This window comes from Perca flavescens, chromosome 1 (assembly GCF_004354835.1).
Source record: "Perca flavescens isolate YP-PL-M2 chromosome 1, PFLA_1.0, whole genome shotgun sequence".
Classification (NCBI taxonomy): domain Eukaryota; kingdom Metazoa; phylum Chordata; class Actinopteri; order Perciformes; family Percidae; genus Perca; species Perca flavescens.
This window is the reverse complement of record NC_041331.1, coordinates 3,870,560-3,892,500: the sequence shown is the minus strand read 5'-3', so window position 1 is coordinate 3,892,500 and position 21,941 is coordinate 3,870,560. Positions and strand designations below refer to the sequence as shown.

The 21,941-nt window shown below is 40.8% G+C and overlaps 1 protein-coding gene across 1 annotated transcript in view; it reads right to left on the bottom strand.

Annotated features, from left to right (window-relative positions):
- si:ch211-186j3.6 (neural-cadherin) overlaps positions 1-21,941 on the bottom strand; it is a 256,960-nt gene that overhangs the window by 173,920 nt on the left and 61,099 nt on the right. The window contains exon 7 of the mRNA XM_028580890.1: positions 9,326-9,468. Coding sequence (XP_028436691.1) covers positions 9,326-9,468 — 143 coding nt within the window. The remainder of the gene's footprint in view (positions 1-9,325; positions 9,469-21,941) is intronic.

Below are 21,941 nucleotides of genomic sequence, written 5' to 3'. Positions count from 1 at the left end.
TGTGTGTGTGTGTGCGCGCATTCAAATGCATTACATTAGGCTGCAGGTAAGAAACTTTGTTTGAAATATGTTTTTATTTAAAGTATGTGTGCATCTTTGCCTAATACTGAAAGTATTTTCAGTACAGTGTCTGTTCCTTAACTAAACAGACACCAATTTTTCCTGTTCTCTGCATCTTGGGTGGCATTTAAGAACCAAGGACTTAAACTTACTCAGTGTAGTGCCTTTCAGAATGGTTTGCACTAAAGAGAAGACACCCAATACTTTAAGCTTTTTCTTTGTCAAAGTCTCTGCAACTAGTGTACTTGAATTTTATTTATCTACATTATGTTGTATAATTACAGTTTTGAACAATAAATGTTCTCAAAACTACATACTATGTTTCTTTCTCTTTTAAAAAAAAAAAGAATACATTTAGCAGTTTGGTTTTCCTTAGGGTCTATGTAACCTGGTCTGAAATGGTTCTATTATAATTTATATATCGCGATATATATTGTTATCGCAAGAGGCTGCAATGTATATCGCAATATGGATTTTAGGCCCTATCGCCCATCCCTACTTAATACGTAATTTTGAGGAATATAGACTTACTTTTTAGATATAATGTAATGTAATATAGATTACTTTTTAACAAAAAAAAATCTTTATGTGATATATAACAGTAGGGACAGGACAGGAAATGTGGGGGCAAAGGAAGTGCAAATGAAAAGGTACCCAGTCCTAATCTAACTGGGTTTGTTGAGATTTCATGGAATCCCCAGGTAAGGCCAACAAAACCATTTTTCTTATATCAATATAAAATAATCATATAACATTAGAAGCCAAACATCAGTATTTCAAATATACCGTCAGTGTATTTAACTAAGCGGTCTTCGATATTAACTTAAGGCCATGACTCCCATTATGAATATGAATCAGCTTTACAGTATATTTGAAATAGACAAGGTTTGCAAGGTGCCTATACACTGAGGGTACATTCACTCAGTAGATAATAACCATGATGGACTGTATTTATATAGCGCTTTTCTATTCTTAACGACTACTCAAAGCGCTTGAATAGGAACTATTCACCATTCACACGCATTCAGCCGAGGCTGCCGTACAAGGTGCCACCTGCTCATCAGATAAACATTCACACACATTTACACTCCGATGCGCAGCATCGGGGGCAACTCAGGGTTCAGCGTCTTGCCCAAGGACACTTCGACATGGTACTGCAGGGCCAGAGATCAAACCACCAACCTTCCGATTGGCAGCCGACCACTCTGCCGCCCTCCCCATGATGGAAACACTTCAGAATAAAAAATTTTAAGACCCAGGCCAATTTCAGTATTTAACTGGAAGTCAATTCAGCATGGCTATTGTATGAGGCATAACCCAACGATACACTCAAGGATGCATCCCATTCTTTTGCATTTAAATCTTGACTCTTGTTGTTCACTCTGCTCTTTCTTTAATGTAGAACAGGCTTTAATTATGGACATTTATTCAATGCTGTTGCTGACTTTTATGGTTTGGCCACTTCAGCAGCTACATGTATTCAAGAGAAATCTCCCACCTGGACACCTTAACTCTGATAAAAAAGAAAAGGCAATTTGTTCATGCAAATGACAGTAGCCTGGATGGTTTGCTCCCAATTTCTCATTATCCAAACCAAAATAGGCTATTGTACGGTGCATGGCTGGGGGCTGATAGGGGTTGCATTGTACAATGGGCTTACGAGAGATCGTGATAAAAAAAATAAATATACTGAGGTAAAATTAGACTAAAATTAGAACAATTGTTTGCTACAGAAAGAGCAACCGACTTGGGTAAAAACAAACTAGTCACAAAAGATAAATAAATTAACTATCCATTTAAATGTAGATTATTTCAATACTGCAATTAATGTGGACATCAACTTATCTTTATGAGCTAGTATTATGGACAGCAAGTGGTACAATAGCTGCTAAATATACAGTTATTCTTATTGTGGTGCATATATAGTATGTCATGGATGACTAACACTGCTTGATAGATGCTCTCTAAATTAAAGGGTTGGTCCACCTAAAGACTATGACTAATTGACAGCCATGCTAATGGATATGTGAGGCTGTACTGATTAGCTCAATGCTAATGTCAGCAAGCTAACATTCTCACATTGACAACACCATCATGCTGTTTAGGAAATTTACCTAGGTCAACATGGTAAACACAAAGTACAGCTGAGGCTGCTGGGAATGGCATTAGTCCTGCAGGGATTTGATCATAAACCAGTTAGGGGATCACAATTCATCATGAGTGGGGCATAACTGTATGCACCAAATTGTATTACAATCCATTCAATAGATGTTGAGATATCACACGTAAAACTACAAATGTCTACGTCATGGTGGCGTACGAGGTAGAGTTTGGGAATCATAAATGTCTGTACAAAACGGTGTGCCAATTTATCTGACAATTGATGAGATAGTTCAGTGGGTGAGGGTAATGCCACCAACAGACTATAGAATAAATCAGGGAAATCACCAACGTAATTCCAATTCATCATCTGGGGACCATGAATGTCTGTGTAAATGTCATGGCAATCCATCCAATAGCTAGATATAGATATTTCAGTATGAAACAGTGGTGGAGAGGCCAACTTACATTGCCATCCCTAGGGCACCTAACATGGTCACCCTGATACAACAGAGGTGACTGGAACCTAATCTACAGATCTCACAGTAAACACTTTTCATTTCTACTGAAAGAAATATCCCTATGACCTTGTGCTCTGTGGATTGTCCAGAATAACAGAGGGCACTGTTTCAGGAAAGACACATTGCTGGTAAATTGTAATGTATTTGTTAATGCTTTGAGCACCACATATGACATTCCATTCATCTCATTTGTGTTAGTTTGGGGGAAGAAATCTTCGTCTCAAAACCTACTATCTGGAATAAGTGAGAAAATATGTCGTGTTAATAATATAATAATTTAAATAATAGTAATTTAGGGGAATGGACCTTTTACATTATTAGTACTAGTACTGTGGTAGTAAAAGTAGCCATAGTAATGGCAGCAGTAACTGCAGAACGTAATAGGTAAAGCAATAGTAGCAGTCAGTTTCATTTGTATTTTTAATATCAGAAAGCTCAACCCTAGAATCACAAGTTAGAATAAAAAAAAAACAAACATGTATATTCATAACAAAGATGCATTAAGAATGTAAGCACTCTACCACCAGTCCCTTTGTCCACCCACGCTGCTCCAACAGCGCAGCGGAGTGCACTCATGCTTAATGAATTGAGACAGAAGGCCAGATAAATGTGACCAGTTCAGTAAAGGCAGCAGGCAGACACAGAGAGAGGCTACTGGCTGCTTGCAATGTTCCATACACAGGGAGCACCGGAGGCGCCCTGTAGTCCAATCCCTGCTTTGCTCTGACTCTGGATGGCATAAACATCTAATAGGGCCTAAAAGCCTTAGATGAGTGCAACACATGCTGGATAAGTGGTTGAAAATGGGACATGGAAAAGGTTTTAGGACATTCCAAGAACAAAGCATACAGCGAGCGTCTGTTCTAATCTATGAGATATGTGTCCCTGTAGTATGGTTTATGGCCCAGTGTGTATGTGTGTCTCTCTATAGCTGTGTTCTAAACTGTTCCCTGTCACGGAAATAGTGCACTATATAGTGCGTTCGCCATTTTGAAGTGGTATTCGAATTCTCCTTGGTTAATTTCATTCACTATATAGTCTACTATAAAATACCCACAATACACAGCTGATTTGAGCTGTCAACTTAAATAGACATAATAAAACAAATTGACAACTCAGTCTGCAAAAAGATTATTAAAAAAATGAATACCTAGTAAAATGACGATTAATACCTTTTAATGGCCTTCATTTTTACAAATTTGATTTACTACCTTTTAATACTTTTTAAAACCCGGCAGACACCCTGATACAAGCTTTTACTACCCTCCCGAGTGCTCAGTTTGTTTTAGGGACATAGTGAGTGTCTGAAATCTGGTTTGGTCGTTCCCTATTTAATAAACACTATATAGGGAATAGTGAGTGAGTGAATGAAGGGTATGTTTCTTGGTGTATTTGTGTAGATGCACACACACACACACACACACACACACACACACACACACACACACACACACACACACACACACACACACACACACGCACACATACATACATATTCAGTTCTGTGTGTAATTCTATGTATACATGTAGGTGTTTGTTCATGTTTCTGGTTTTGTCTGTGCACATCTGTATGTGTGTGTGCTTGCTTGTATGCCTACATACAGTGGAAGAGTGTGCTTATTTTTTCCATGTCTACAAGTGTGTTGAGTGTTGCCCTGCTGCTGAAAGGGCCAGCACATATCATCGCTTATCAGAGACTGAGAAGATGGTCCCTCGGGGGTCAGTGAGCCGCCGTCACTTCACATGAAGACAGCCAGGAGGGAGGAAGTAGAAAGATGAATAAAAGGGATGAGCGAGAGACAACACAGAGGACTGGGGACAAATCGGGGTGGGGGTGTAGGAGGAGAGGGACGGAGGGAGGGAGTGCTTCCTCCAGTCAACATCATGCCGATTGGAGACTGGGAGAGAAAGATGGAAAAGTGAAGAGAAGGGATGAAAGAAAGACTGACAAACAAAGAAGGAGCTTTAAAAGAAGAGAGGGAAGAGGACTAGTGAGGGAGCGAAAGTGAGAATAACAATTTATTTGCCGGACAAAACCAGGGGGCAGAATAAGGGCAAAACAATGTGGGTTTGTTACATAAAGCAGGATCAGACACAGGTCAGCACATCAGACCAAACACAATAGATGGAGGCGAGCAGTTAAGGAGGACAGACTAAATAATAGAAATAAAACAAGACAGACTAATGCTACCCCAACTAGGAGCCTTCACTGAAGAAAAATTCACCTACTGCCTCCTTTTCAAGGAAATACTCTTTTCCGTAATGCCATAAAACTTAGCTAAAAAAAAAAGAAAAAAGGATCGAAGCCTGTTTATTGGCACCAGAATTTCCCCTCAGCTGTCAGTAAGTACTTGCTCCACTCTGAGGAGGGTAGCGGGTGTTTCTGTATTTATGGGTTTCAATAGAAGAGCGTGATCATCATATTGACCGACCTGCTCCGATCCTAATGGGCACCTTAAATCTCAGGGAAACGCACTGTATTCTGGGGTGAGTTACAGGCAAATTAACATGGAGAAGGAGGCTGGCAGAGCTGCTTCTGCCGGAAGGAAGGAAAACAATTGTCGGCCATTTAGGATGAGTTGGGAGGGTGGTGAGGAGGGAGCAACGAGGTAGGAGAAGAGGCAATAAACGATTTTCAGCAGTAGCAGAGAGAGAATGAGATGGGTTGGAGAGGGTGGGCAGAATCCAACGTGCTCGCCTTCCATTATAGGAGTCATAAAATGGTTTTAATGACCAAATATTGGGCTCTTTGAAAGAAGATATTGGATCACATTACAAGCATTACACTTTGGCTCACACGCTCTGGTGCGGACAAATTGTGTAGTGCCTTTGTGTTAATCTGTAATAGGCTCTCTTCCCTCTGTGTGTCTGCATGTGTGGATATGTCAGTTGATTTCCTATAAATCTATCTACTAATAATGGTGTGCTTAAAAAAGATATGTATTGTTATAGTAACATAGGAGAAGGACAAATCAGCACACTTAAAGCAGCTCGGATTTGTGTTGCATGTATATTGAGTGTTTTACCCAAGCGGCAAATTCCAGATCTGAAAATTTAAGCCAATGTGGAAGCTCCCTAAATCTGCAGTCTATCCCATTTCCAGTAGGTACTCAGTTTCTATAGAAGTCTATTGGAAAATGAATACTATACTTCATACTAATATTAAAACTTCTCACTTGAATTTTTACCTCAGTAAACACTTTCAGGTCTCAATCACTAGTATAAAGTAGACTATAGTACTAGAAGTCTTCTTCAATACAGCATGATGTTCATTTATTAAATTACGGTCCCATTTATTTTATAATAGAAGATAAAGCAGGGGATACTTTAGGAGTATGGCTACATGCCGACCTGTCAATCATGATAGAGGCTTAGCAATTTTTAATTTGTATCGATTAGTCAATTAACAGAAAATTCATCTTCAACAACTTTGATAATTGATAAATTGCTTAATGGATAACCCTAGGGATAGGTAATATTTTCATTATCATCAACAAATGTAAAGACACTGAGGGGGGAGGCAGATATTGAACTGGAGAGAGAAGCTGAGAGAGCAGATAGATTTATGGATTTGAGGTTCCTGAAGGAGATTTTGCGCTTGTCGTTTGGGAAAGGAATGGGGATGTTGATGTCCGTGATGATTGCAAGATGGTCTGAGATATGGAGGTTGACGCTGGAGAGATGATTAACTGTAAGACCAATGGAGCAGACCAGATCGCGGATAGGACCATGAGTGTGGGTGGGGAAGTTAACATGTTGTGAGAAGTTGAAGCAGTTTAACAGTTCCAGAAATTTAGTGGCAGATTTGCAGTTGATGTTGTCGTGGAAGTTAAAATCTCCAAGGATGAGGACAGAGGGTGATATAGCACAGAAAATGCCAAAAATCTGAGAGAAAGGCGGGGTTTGGATTTGAGGAGATGGTGGTTATTTTAATGTCCTTTCTGTGAACACTGGCAATGCCACCTCCCCATCCCTCGGTGCGTGGTTTGTCTGTGTGGGTGAATCCTGTCGGTGTGGCTCGATGGTGTTTTTTGCCCCCAATGGCTCCTTCCAGGCAGCGCTGCAAACGCTGCCTCCAAGGTACCTAACCCTAACCGTAACCCTAACCCCAGCGCTGCCTGGAAGGAGCTGTTGGGGGCAAAAAACACCGATAAACGTTGGTGTGATCTGGTTAAGTGAGAAGTAGTCCAGGGGGGTTTGTGCCAGGTTTCGGTGATGCAGAGGAAGTCCAGTTTGTTGTCAGTAATGAATTCATTCAGGATGAGAGATTTATTAATTAGCGATCGAGTGTTGAGCAGGGATATGTTCAGATGACGTTTTGGGATTAGTTGGGAGGACTGGGGAAGGGGACAGAGGTTGGGCAAATTGGCAAGCTGTGAATTGCTGTGCTGACGTGATGACAAAATACGGATTGACCATAGTGAAGGGATGCAGTTGGACAATGAGAGGGGGTATGTGAATAGGCAGCCAGAGCGTTTGTTTGGAGGACACACCGTCCTCGGTGACGTACGGTGACGTATGAGGCCACGGGGGGGGGAACTGGTGAGGGTGATCGACCTGGGAGCTGTCATGGTGGGCGGAGAAGAAGACTGTGGGGAAGTGGTGGCGTGTGGGGTAAATAGTCACGCACATGGGGCGGACTGTACAGCGTGCTGTAGGTTGACTGCTAAAAACAAGCAACCTAGTCTGTTTGGGTGAACTCCATCAGGCCTATAAAAAGAGCGACGGTTCCAAAAGAAATAAAAATTGTCAATGAAACCAACGTTGCGGGTTGTTATCAAGTATTGTAAATAGGTATTTTCAAACCAAAACAATACAGAAAAATAAATCTACAGTCTGTCTCTGCTGCATCTTTCCTAATCACTCCCCATTACACCCACGACGGCAGGATATTTATTTTGAACTAAACTAGGTCAGTACAGTAAGTAGTTAGTTATTGGTTTAGTTAATAAACCATTAATCTATGAATTAAAAACAAAAATGAATACAAATCCACGGTGAAAATAATATTTGTTGCATTATTCCCGCTTCTTAGCATTACTTAGAACAGGATGTTTTATTCAATTGATACACACCCATTATAGTTATCCTATGGATTAACAGATAGGCTATGTGGCTAAATCGATCAATGTGTACTTAATGCCAATACACCATTGGCATCCAGATAGACAGCATGCACATGGAATAATAAATACAAATGTGGCAGGCAAAACAGAAGAGATCCACCAACCAGACGGACATTTAACTTTGCTTTTAGACTGAACTTTTATTAAAGCTCATCGGTCTGAGGAAACAAACTTGAAATAAAAAGCGATGGCGGGCAGAAGGTTGGTCAATGTGACTTAATGCACATGAGAGCCAAACAATATAAGAGCAAGCCTGCGCTTATCATCTGATAGCAGATGGAATCGAGTTATAAGCTACAAGTCTCCTCCCTGCTCGATAAAACGACCGCCACTATCAGTGTATACTGACTATACTGACAGGGAATGTCATTGCTGGTGAACAGAGGAAATTGTGCCTTGAAGTTTTGAGTAATTGAATTTGTAAAAGTCATCGTATTACCCTATAATATGATGTGCAGATTCAGAGGGGGTTGCAATTTACAAAAGGTGTCGAACCACACACACACACACACACACACACACACACACACACACACACACACACACACACACACACACACACACACACACACACACACACACATCATTACCGCAGTTTTCTATTTCACGTTGCTTCTGGCATTGCTGCTACTGCCTCAGACGAAGTTGAAATGTGGGACTATAAACCTCAGATGATATTTTGTTACATAGCGACTGTGGAAGCGCTCCTCTTACTTTGGCTGATTATTATAACGTCTCCATGACGTGACCTGTGTGGATTTAAATATCCTTGACAAAGCTTCTTGCAGAAAGAGGATGGCTGGTGAGGCATCCTCATCCACAGGACAGTGGATACGGTGATTGACATAAAACTATACTATATGCACACTATATGAAGCATATTTTCAAGACTCTCTGAGGCACGCTTGACAAACTGCAGAGCTTTTACATTTACACGGTGTACGTGAATATAGCAGGGAGGGCAGACAGCAAAGCACAGTGAAAATAACTGGAAAAAAAGCAATCTTTGTGGAGATTTCAGGGTTCGTGCAACGCAAGTGAATAGCACAATAATGATTATTGGCCCCTGAGCAGCCAAACGTTCTATTCTATTCTATTAATAGGACAAGACAGGAGATAAATAGGAGGAAGCATATGATTGTTATATAAAAATTAACAACAATTACAACAATAGGGAGAGAAAGAAGAGAGAAAAAGGCTCTGAGGGGGCACTACTGGTCGTACCCAGAGGACGAAGAGACATCAGGGTTATTTTTTTAGATTTTGTTTTTATCCGTTTGATTTAGCAGCAATCCTCTCAATATGCTGTCCCATACTAGCCCATTCCCTCAAACCCCCTCTCAGCCATATGTGTGTGGTATGCACATAAAGATGTCTGTGTACTGCCGTGTTTGCAATGTGGTGAGAATGGGAATAAACTCATAACCAACTAATAATAATAAACTCATAAACAACTAAAATCTATTAACATTTAGTAGAATGAGAACCAGATCAGAAAAACAAGAGAAAAGGTCTAACCTTTTTGGCTGTCAATGATAAAGTTGCCCTCCTCGTTTCCCGTGGTGATCTTATACGTGATCCCGTCACCATCAGGGTCCTTCGCCAGCACCGTGGCAACAAGCGTGTTGGGGCCTGCGTCCTCTGAGACAAACGTCCGATATCTAATCAAACACATATAAATCAAGACAACGCAATCAACACCTTTCCGGCACTTCTCAGCGGGAGGACACATGTCCTGACACATGGCTGTAAAGGTGAAAATTAGACACATTCAACAATGTTTTTTCAAATCAATTCCATCTCATTCAACCAGGTGTCAGCACCTAAAACAAAGATGCTCATATGGAAACATGCTGCAATACCAACATCAAAATATTGACTGAGATGGATCATAAGTGTGTCACGAGCAAATCCATTTACAGACCAAGCAAATGCACCAGTATCTTAGCGTCTCTATATATCATAACCTCATTAGTGTAATTTCTCGTTTTAGCTATTCTGTGGGTCTTTGCATTTGAAATTCAACTAGGGCAAACAGACATGAACAGAGCTGGCTTGATGTAATGTTAGAAGAAAAATAAATTATTAGAAAGAACTCAAAACAAGAAGAAATATGAGCTAAAAAGACACTTCAGGGTGTAAGCATTAAATACCTTCTGGATAAATTGCACTGCTGTAAACAATCAACAATCACTTCTTTGGCCATGTTACCAGGAGATTTTGTGCCCATTTCTTCAGTTTGACATCTGGTAAATATAGCAAGTCATGACTTTCTTTTCAATCAGCTGAGCGTTGGCTGGACCAGTATTTGTGCTGCGCACTGTGAGCAAATATTTACAAAAGCAGCCACAAGAGGCGTTCCACTTCCGGGATTGCTCCGGTGCCACAGGAAATCCCGCAGGTTGCATGTTTTTTCACAGATGTCCGTTACCTTCCACTCCGGTGGATTTGTGAGGACTATGGTTAACTGCTCCTCAGATCTCTGCAGGGTAAATCCAGACAGCTAGCTAGACTATCTGTCCAATCTGAGTTTTCTGTTGCACGACTTAAACAACTTTTGAACGTACACATGTTCCACCAAAACAAGTTCCTTCCCAAGACTATTTTTCAGACTCCGTAGGGAGCTTAGGACCGCCCAAGATGATTATGATTGGATTAAAGAAATGCCAATAAACTAGAGCAGGTTTTTCTCCCATCTCGGAATGCTGTGAGGACAAGCCAGACCCTCCTCCGCAGCGCTGTGGAGGAAGGTCTGGCAAAGTGAGACTACAAGAGGCCTAACGGTGACTTTGTCATAAGGTAAGTGGTTGTGATCCCAGGTAGTGGTGGGCGGATCGATCCAGATGTTGATAATAACGATACCAACGTTGGTATCGATATTGATCAATACCAGTGTAAAGAGAACGATACGTAAGTTTTAGTTTCTCTCCAGTAAGCACCGCGGCGGTTTCATCAAAGAGGCGACCTGGCTGTCTGTGTCTGGGCCGGTCCTGTCCCAGCGCAGAGCAGGCACACTTTGCTCCTCTTCCCCCCTCTTGTGATTTGATGTTGTACCGTCACGTGACTCAGCGGCGCCGGGCAAACAAGCACGCGGCCAGGCCCCGGCGGCGGCCAGCAGCTCACACACACACACACGAGCAGAACAGAGACGGAGCAGAAGAATGGCAGAGAGGAAGAGGAGCGCTGTGTGGCTACATTTTCAGGCCAAAAATGAAACAACGGGGCAACCTCTATAGGGCTGGGCGATATGGACCAAAAGTCATATCCCGATATATTTTGGCTGAATATCGATATACGATATATATCCCGATATTTTTTTCCGCAAAGTGAGAGCAAATGTTCAGTCAAAGCCAAAATCAAATATGACATGTCACAAGTAGTTTCATAGAAACAGTTGCAAAATCAAATAAATAATAAACCGGTTTCTTCACGTGGTTCATGATTAAATGCTCAGCTGTTCAAATAACAATAAAATGTAAACCTAAATACTGTATAACAGGAGTACCTTTTTTGAAATCAAAGCTCCATATTTGTGATTCGTTCCAAAGGTCAATTAAGCTTTTGATATTAATATAATCTACTTTGTTCAAAATGTAATGCCTCATGCCTGTAAGCCTAGGTTTATAGTCCCATTCTTCCACTTGATACTGCTTCCACTTAAGTAAACTAAAAGATGAACTATCGACTACAAAACAAAGAAACTAATTAATGTGTTAATACAAAGAATATTTATTATGATCGGTTCACAGATCTGAGTCAAACGGAAACTTCACCCTTCTGAACTAAGAGTTTCTGCTTCAAGGTGAAGTTTAAAACAGACTGAAATGTCCAGGCTCATTCCTCCACTATTTATTTCTGTATGTATTTATGCGTTACATGTCATTTTAACGGGCACTGAGCTCCAGATCCTGCAGCCGCAGACGGTCTCTGCTGCCCCGCCAGCTGTAGCTCTCCGTCCGCCTGCCGCCGCAAACTTAGTGGAACTTTCCGCCGATATCGACATACAGGTCGTCCTGGACTACGTGTAAGATCCTACCGATCACCACTCTGTCTTTGGCTGGTCCGATCTGGATCAGCGGGGACCCAGCGCAGCGAGGCAAAGCTGTGTTTTTACCGGGGAAGAGACGCTGCGGCCGGCCACGGAGCTCTCCGCCTCCGCTGCCGCCGAGCTCAGGTTGCTGGTCGAAGGCGGCATACATAATCATAAAACACATTGTCACCTGTTAAATGTTATTCATTGCTGTTTGTTCTTTTCATTTCCTCTATCGAACATAATTAAGCAGTACAAAAGTCCGGCATCTTTAGCGTTGATCTGAATGCTTCGGACCTCTGTTCCAAGATGGCGGCGGTTTTGACGTATGTTTAGAACCTCAAGGCGACATCTGTCTATGGGAGCAAGGATCACATTTGAACTATATCGATATATGCGATATGGTCTAATTCCATATCTCATTTAAAAATATATCGATATATTTTTAATATCGATATATCGCCCAGCCCTAAACCTCTAGCTCCCCCAGTAGAGTGTGCGCCCCATGTAGGGGGCGCACACTGTATGTCTAAGTCCTTGGCAGTGGGCCCTGGTTCGAATCCGACCCGCGACCCCTATCAATTAAAGGCCATAAAAGCCCCAAAAAATCATCTTTAAAAAAAAAAAAAAAAAAAAAAAAAAAAAGAATGAAACAACGGCAAGCTGTATAATTTGTAAAAAGGCTGTAAGACGGTAACACAACAAATTTATACAAGCAAATGAAAATTCTGTCCTGGGTTTTAACTTATTAATAATCCAAATGTAATATCATAAAAACACTTAGGCTAAAGGTCATGTAAATTAATCCATCTTAATTATTAAAAAAGTATCTGTATCAGTATCCTATCGGCGATATTGGCCCTGTATTTACTTGGTATCGGATCAGTACCAAATATTGCAGTATCACACAAACTAATCCCAGGTGCACAATACTGAAAATGTTTGGAACTGGTTCCAGTGTTTCCCACACATAGACTATTGTGTGGCAGCGCGCCTCACTATCAACACCGGCTGCTGCACATTGCGTTTCATTATTCTTTTTTTTGTTTGTTTTTTAAACGCTATTTAAAATACGTTCTTCTGCATTTCTTTTCCCTGCTCTCCCCCGTGTCTGTCACTTGTGTCTCGCTCACACAGACACACACAGCTCCTCCCACCGTGCGGTGTTGTTTTTTTTTTTTTTAAGCCCCCAACGTCACCTTCCAGGCACGGCGGCAATGGTTATGTTTAAGGTTACGGTGAGGGTTAGTGCCTGTGAGGTGACGTTGGAGGCTTATAACACCATTGATCCCACCGTGCACACAGCGTCTGTCTCCATCAAGGAGAGAAGACGGCTGGCGAAATTCACAAGTTCATGGAAGGTATCTATCTCGTGAACACCTTTACACAATCACACATTCACAATCACCGAGCCGACTCTTAGCAAACAAGTCACTGCGCCTGCTTTAGAAAGCAAGTTTGCGGTAAAATGCAGTTGGGTTGTCGAGGTTAAAACACTATATGTAGCAGCTGTGAATCAAATAAACATATTATAAATAATGTTATGTCATTTTTTACTCTTACACTGAATGTTTGCTGCTTCAATCCAGAAGAGTATTGAAAAGTATATTCCGCGACTGAAAAAGGCACGTATTGAGGAGGACCAGCCTGAACCGGAGGTATCCGTCCGAAACAGAGCTGAACAGTCTGACCAGGGTAATAAGTTATGTTATTAATTTGTTAACAATATTTTCAGGCTTCAACCAGTGAAAGACAGGGGAGAGAAAGACATAGATTCATTAGGCATTGAAGTAGGAGTTTTTGATACACCCCTCACCCCCCGGTGACATGGGGCGACACCCACCCACCGCCACAAATTGCTTCCTAATCTGTGGGAAAACACTGGGTTCCCAACATAGTGAACAGACTATGTACCAGAGATACACTTAATGTTAAATGTCATGTGTTTAATGTGAGAGGTATCTTTTTTTAAACACAGCATTGCTGGTCTCGTACTACACCAGCTAGTTACACTACACACCAGCTGAGGTGTAGTGTATAGAACTACCGCAGGAAAAAATTCAAAATAACCTAAAAAATTCACTTTAAGATACCATTACACCATACCACATATGAACATACAGTAGACACATGTAGCTCAGCGTAAATTCAGTCAGGAAGACTCCTATTACGTTGTCTCTCTTTAACTGATCAGCTGGGCAGTGGGTGTTTCGGTTCTGTATACCAATTAGAATCAGGCACTTATGTTCTAACCAATCACAGCAGTCTACCTTGTTTTAAATCTGTTCTCTCTCTCCTGCTTCTGTCAGTTGTGTTTTCAGACGAGTGCGACCCGCCTCCTCCCCTTCCACCTCCGAGCCTTTTCGTGGGTGTCTCTGTCTTCTCCCGGCTGGCGGCTCGTGTTCCGTCTTTGGATTCTTCTCACCACCACCAGTGTCTAGTTTCCATTGGGGGATGTGTTTGGTTTTCCTACACATTAGATTTGTATAGATACCCCTTAACAATGGAGACTAATCTCCAAATAATTGTTTGTGCCTACGTGGTTATATCTTAGTAATAAATGCTTGCATATCTGCAACGGAGTCTCTCCTGATTGAAATAAAGTAATCACACAAGCATCACAGACGTCTGACCACCCACACCACCATCACACCCTCCACCATAGAGTACCTGCAATCTAACACCTTTCAAAGTGACGGAGTGAGAATGTGGAGTAAGGCGTTGGTTGTGAAGATGCTGTAAGATCTTACTTTTCCTAGGATGCTCCTCTACGGTAAAACAAGACACAGTAGACAGGAGGAGCTCTTGGTTGTGTCGGTGTGCATCACTATCCTGCGGGACATTCACAGAGGCTGAACCCTAATCAAATTTTAAGGGTGTGTTTGTCTGTTACTGGCTTCTAAATCAGTGGACAAGGGACAAGGAAAAGAGTGCATCTTTGACACCAGCTTAGACAGCAATGCTTTTACAATTCCGTTTAAAGCTTTTAAGTATTTAAGTGATGTTTTTCCGAGCAATCTACCCAGAAGGTCGCAGTCTATCAATTAGGATAAAGTGGTATGCTTAAATAGACTGATATAAAGAGAAAATATGCTTTCCCATTAGAATAGTATGCACATGCAAGATTAGGACTTGGAAACAAGATGTTTTTTTTTAGTATGATGTGTTAACAAATGTGTGTATTTGATCGTCTATACCCTCAGGCGAACTTATCAGCCCATGCATACCAAACTGAGATCAGCGTCTTGCTCTGAAATTCCCCTTCAGTTTTGTCTTTGTATCTCAGAGTAGAACTTTGAACTTCAGCTTTGAACTCTCTGTTGGCCTTACACATAGAAATCTGAACCACAGATGTGCTTGAAAGAAAAACTTTTCTTGAAAGGCTGGCCTTTCTACCTTGTTGACATGAGGTTCACACACTGCCCTTATGGTAATAGCACATATCATCCACCAGCCTCTCTGGGCCCTTAGGTAAACATAGACAAGCTTCTTCGCATTGGGATTAAGACATTTTAACTAATATAACTGCAAATCTTGAATGGAGTACCTCTTTCTGTTGCTTAATTAACACCTGTTGCGTGTTCACACTAACTATGATTGATGTAAAACGATGACTCTGAAAGCAATTATTCAAAAACAATTTACAATTTTTGGAGATTGAGGTTTGAGCATGATATACATTTATACATTTTATTTTTCTGGAAATTAAGCAACAGGCTAGCCTAAGTGAGAATGTATAAGGCTGTTTTTGACTTGTTCTCAGTGCAGTTTCCCTTGGTTTTGGTCGGTAGCGTTAAACATTAGGGAATAGGGATAATAGAGATATGTAAAATCTAGAATTTAGTTTATTTTTACTAAAACAAGAGCAATAACCCCAACTCACTGGCAGTTTCTTTCATATGTCTTGTCTTTACGTCTTTTGCTATGGATTACATAGGTTTTAGTTGCAGCTACAATTCATTTGAAACGGTCAATCAATTTCCTTGTCATACATTTCGTACTATAAAGTGTGCTCACCAAAATCACAACAATATTTAATGCTTACTCTTACTGATATCTAGACATATACTGTACACGTGTGTCTTTGTTGCTGAGACTTTTTGTTATTTGATACCAAGGGGGTCAGCTGAATCATATTCATTGTACTCCCAGCACTGATAAATGACATTTAATAATCAAGTTGTCCTCATAAATAATGTTGTGGTTACTATTGCCAACAGTTTCCAGTCTGTTTAACTGTCTTTGCTTGAAAATGTTCTCAATGACATGTCTTTCACTGAGGGTGAGTGGGAAACATGTCATTTGTGTTAACTGATCCTTTAAGTAATGTCAAGCATTTTTCACTATAGACCAAAGGTTTATCCTGACAGACAGACCAAACACAGACAGACCCCTCAACCAACATTGTCTGTCTGTCTGTCTGTGTGTGTGTGTGTGTGTGTGTGTGTGTGTGTGTGTGTGTGTGTGTGTGTGTGTGTGTGTGTGTGTGTGTATATGTGTGTGTTTTTGCATATTGAGATTACAGCTGAGACTAACAGAAGCACTCACTCTCTGATGTCGTTTATCAATGACTCATTACCTGCCCACATGTGCCTGTACATTCACAATGCAGGTCCAGCAACTCTGACAGCCTGACATAAACGTGTATCCGTCGGTCACTCTGCCCTAGCGACGAGGCCTATTCATTTTTCACTGAAAACAAGGCACTCTCATTAGGCGTTGGAACACTGTGATCATGTTCTGTCACTGCCGTCTTTCTTCCTCAGCAACTGTTGGACTAGTTTTGTCTTGGAGGATCAGCAATGTGCCACTTGCTTGCTCTGTTTGTAGAGTGTAATTGCAGCATTTAAGTAATTTCAGCTCAGACTCTGCAAGCCACGCACTTCCCTGCAGATCAATACACAAGTCAGGCAACGGAAGATGCTGTGCTGTGTTTCTTTATTATGTAGTTTCTCTAAGGGTACACGGGTCGCATTGATCAAATGGCTTACACTTAAAGTGCTCATATTATGCTCATTTTCAGGTTCATAATTGTATTTAGAGGTTGTACCAGAATAGGTTTACGTGGTTTAATTTTCAGAAAACACCATATATTTGTTGTACTGCACATTGCTGCAGCTCCTCTTTTCACCCTGTGTGTTGAGCTCTCTGTTTTAGCTACTGAGTGAGACATCGCACTTCTGTACCATCTTTGTTGGGAGTCGCACATGTGCAGTAAGTACTGCTAGCTTGTCAGTTGCAGAGTATGAGGGCGTGCCACGCTAGCAGCTAGGCGAGCATTATAACGTGTTACAAAGTGACGAGCATTCGCCACGGTAGTAAAGGCTGGACTACAATAGTGCCGTTTGTAGTTTGCAGTTTGTGAACAGTGTTTTCTGTTGGAGATGGTAAGTCCCTTTGGGGTGGACTTTGGGTTTTTTCACTTTGTAAACCTATAGCGTGCACAAAAAGATATATAACATAATAAAGGAAAGCACTTTAAGGAAGTTATTTCAAAGATCATTAGATAATTGCTTGTATTTATCTCAGCTGAAAGCCAGAAAGAACTCCCTGTGCATTTCTGCCTGCAATTTGATGGCAAAATTACAGATGCTGTCAGTGCAGTTGCATTTATGCACAATTCTTCCACACGGGCCACTAAGCCTCTTTTGTCCTGACTACCCGAATTAACTCTACTTCTTCATTACAGATGCAGACAGAGTAATCATTATGGATTTAAATGGAGTTGGCTAACAATTAGGCTTATGACTACGAGCAGCCTGAAATGGCAACAATAGCTGATGTTGGCCTGTATTGGTCTGCAAGACAATCAACCTTGTGATATACTGAAAACGTTCACTGTGTACGGCAGTGATTAAAAAATTTGTTGACTAATCAAATATTTAAACAGCAATATCAATATTTTTTTTATATTGTAAATTGAGATACAGTTGTTTGTTGGGGAAAACAAGTGATCTGAGGACACCATTTTGGGGTATGGGAAATTGAGATCAGCACTTTAAATTTATTTTCTGATATTTTGAAGACTAAACAATCAAAGAAAAAAAAAAAAAAGATTTATTGTTATTGGAAATGACCGATTTTGCAACTGGAATTTGATTCTTGGCATTGAAGACTTGGAGACTTAAACTTATTTCACCACGTGGTCGATGTAGCAGCTGTTCTGGAGCTTCTGATCAAATCACACTATCTTCCTAAGGAAATGGCAAATGGGCAAACTATCTGCTGTGTGATCAAAAGCTCCAGAACAGCTGCTAAATGGACCTTGCGGTGAAATGGTTTTGTGAGAAGCAGTTGTTAGTTGCAGTCCTAATATAAGGTAATTTGTCCAATTTACTTGCACATACGCTGGCACTGCTACAACCAACATTTCCACATCTCCGTTGCCACGAGGATCCACATGACATTTTATTCATCGGCTCTTCATCGGGTCCACGTGCCACCCAAATGTGTAGACAAGTGTGCCGATTTCATGTTAACACAAGCACCTAAAAATAAAAAGTAAGAAAACTGAGATATAAAGTAGTGTGGAAGACTAAATGATGTCCATTTAACAATGAGAATGCATGCTGAGCATGATAATGACATGGTAAAGAAGACAAATGCACAGCCTCTGTGTCCTGAACAGCATAAAAGCACACCTATACGTACATTGCTGGCAATTAAATTATTAAAATATTAAGCCAAACATGACGTAAATTTCATAAGTACATACCAAATAGATAATGGTGCTATGGCAAGTCTTTTCAGAAAGCATTTTAAGGTTAATCCTACTTGACACTTACATCAACCTAACTTCAACAAATACCCTCTCTAATGCTTTTGAGCAGATGCTTGTAGGCTTTGACTGCATGAAGGGCAGCCTATGTGAGTGTCTGAGAGAGAGAGAGAGAGAGAGAGAGAGAGAGAGAGAGAGAGAGAGAGAGAGGAGTGAGATCAGGACAGATCACTGAGAGCAAGCACAAAGCCCAGCAGTCAAGCAGCAGTGAGTTGCCTTTTGCAATCACATTTGGGCTCTACCACAACTCTAATTTGGCCGGATCAATGCTGCAATCAATTGCAAACCGCCTCAGACATACGCCATCACACACTAATTACTTTTTAACCTTTTTGTTTTACTTTTTTTGTTTTAGTTGGTTTTCATTCTGTTGGTCTGGGAGAAAAAAATAGATGCGTCCCTTAGGCCGGGGCCTGATGTCAGTTGTAAAAATTAATTGGTGAATTTAATTATTGAGTTCATTTAGTTTATCCAGATAAGGCAGATATGGAGAATGGGGAAAATAGAGGGGGTAATTGAGTTTGTGTGTGTGTGTGTGTGTGTGTGTGTGTGTGTGTGTGTGTGTTAAATAGTTGGGGGTCAGGACGGTCAGCGGATCTATCCAACTGCTGCTCACTGATGGTTTATTTATTTGCTGGAATGCCTCCTGTCTGATTCCATATTAATCACTTATTACAATGCTATGCTTCCATTTGCTTGTTGAATTGCAGGGGTGGATGTGGGGCCGATGCGGAGAAGCATTGTAATAACTGTCGCAGACCAGGCTGCGATATAAGCACTAAAGTAGCAGTTGTTTGCTATAGCAAGATAATAGACATTTTAAATATGCCATCTTATTAAAGTGCTTGGTTAGATTTGTGTACAGTATATGTGAGCCTTTTTTATGTGAACCAGTTTTAGGAGAGTTGCTTCTGTCAATATTACTTTGTCTGCTGGGTTCTGGTCTGTTTACCCTTGTAGAGTGTAAAGAGCTCAATCTGTTGAATCTTTAGCATGTTTTGACCAATGTGGTCGTGTGGTTTGAAGGACTTGTTCTGAAACTAGTGGTGGTTACATTTGCGAAAGGTTTATCCAAATACTCTAAAAATATGATCAAAACTAGGATACTTGTGTCCATGTAAACAGACTGATACATGAAAGGAATATATCAACTGACTGTTTTCTGTTCTTCTAGTGCCAACATTAAGATACTGACAGTATGTTAAAGTCTTGAAGAAATGTTAGTGTTTGACTACTGTGAAGCTTCACATCAAATGGGGATCGCCAAATCAAGTGCTGTTATAAGACATTGTTTTTCTCAGTTGAAGGAGGTTTAGGGTGGTACATTTTGCAAAACTACTAATGTTTTGTATACGTGTCTTTCATTATGGTGAATGTTAAATGGATATACTGCTTTTGTTTTTTTTTGTTCAACATGACTTTAACTGCATGGGACCCTTATGCTTGTTCTAATGAGACTGTATCATTGCTAGGGCTGGGAATCGTTCAAAAATATTCGATACCGGTAACAATACCAATACCGTGACTTTGATACCGGTTCCTAAACGATACTTTTTTCAGTACCAAATGTATAAAACAAAAATAAATTACAACTTACACATTACGGCGCAAATCTTTTTACTTACTTTGCAGCTCCTACTACGTGAGCTCTGTCTCTGTGCGTAACGTGGAGTTTTTCCTGCGTGCCTCTATGACGTGTAACTTTAGACAGGCAATCAGCAGCATGATTAGATCTTAGGTAGGTAGAAGCATGCTGCATGCTTATTGGCTCACTGACTGATGAGATTTGCTCCTTAAGAATTGAAATTGAGTACTGAATGGCAAGGCATTTTCAATACTCAATACTTTAGAGGCAATTTGGTCATTGCTCGCATTAGCTCTATCCAGGGAATCAAAAATCATAGAATGGGAAATAAAACTTGGTAAAGAGAAATGTGATCCGGAGAAAAAAACTCTTCCAGAACAATAACTGGTAATGCCCGAGCATCACTTTTTCTCCCCTCCCTCACCAACTCCATTCAGGTTCCTTTCTACATTCATACATATTGTCATCTACTATAATATATGACACTGTGGGGCAAAAACGTCTGAATATCATCTATCGTCTATTGAATCACGCCCATTTACAAACTCCGGCAATTGACAGCTAACCCCTCCCCCAAATCGTGACTGTCCAATCATAGCTTAGCACATGTAACTAGGCATAACAGGCCTCAGCTTCAGATGTCTCCACGTGCCACAGCCATGTGCATGGGGCTGAAGTGTGAGTGATACTTTGGAGAGTTGTCCTTTTTTTTGCCTTTCCACAACCAAAATTCAAAAAGAGTATACATTTATCTGTTCTTTTTAGATAGAGAGAAATAACGTAAAATAATGTAATTCTACTAATAACGAGCTCTAGCCTGCAATGCAAGCACATTTCTGCTCCTTTATTTCCATGTCATCAACTGTTGGGGATGCTGACTTTTTACCTGGAGAAGCTTCAACTTCAGTCTGTTTTGCATCATGACATGGCACTGAATGGTCATAAGTGTTCGTAGCTATCAAGTGCCTATCTAAGACCCTTTTTATGGATTCTGGTGTTCATGAGTCAGGTGAAGCCTGCGTTTCCAACCAACTCAGAGAGCTGCAGTTAATTAGTGAGCCAGCAGCAGCTGATAAGATCTGCCAGTGACGGTTTTCTTTTCAGCTGGCAAACTGATTGGCGATGACTAAAAATGAGAAGCCTGCTTTTGTCTACCTCTGTCTGAAATCAAGGACTCTTCTTTAAAAAATCTGCCACCGTTGTCATTGTAAATTGCATACGTACAGTCAGTGCGAGATTGGAAAGCCTGACAAGCGTAGCAACAATAACCTCTGTTTCTCCTGTCTGCCTTTCTCAAACACCTGAAATCAATTCCACCTGTTATATCAGTCTGTGTGCATGTTTGAATGAGTGCATTTCATGTTCATTATTGGTAAAATTTTTTGTTTCAAATCATTGGAATCATGATACACAAAATACAGCGCATGCATGTTAGTTGTAGACACACATGCAACAGTGGAGAAATGTTCTGTGGTGGTTTCTGTGGCAACAGGCAGGTGATGGAAGGTACAGTAATAAGATCCTGATAGCAAAGTGACAGCACATAGATAAAAGGCGGCTATTCTGTCACTCACCAGGAAGTGAGAGCAATGCAGTGAAGAGGTAGATCTAACAGTTAGAGTGTAGAACTCATGGAAATGCAAGAAAATACCTGTTCTTTTTTCATGTGCCTCCTTCCTTCCTTTCTTTCTTGCACTGATGGCCAATAACAAACATTAATACCTCAGCCAGTTTCCAAAAG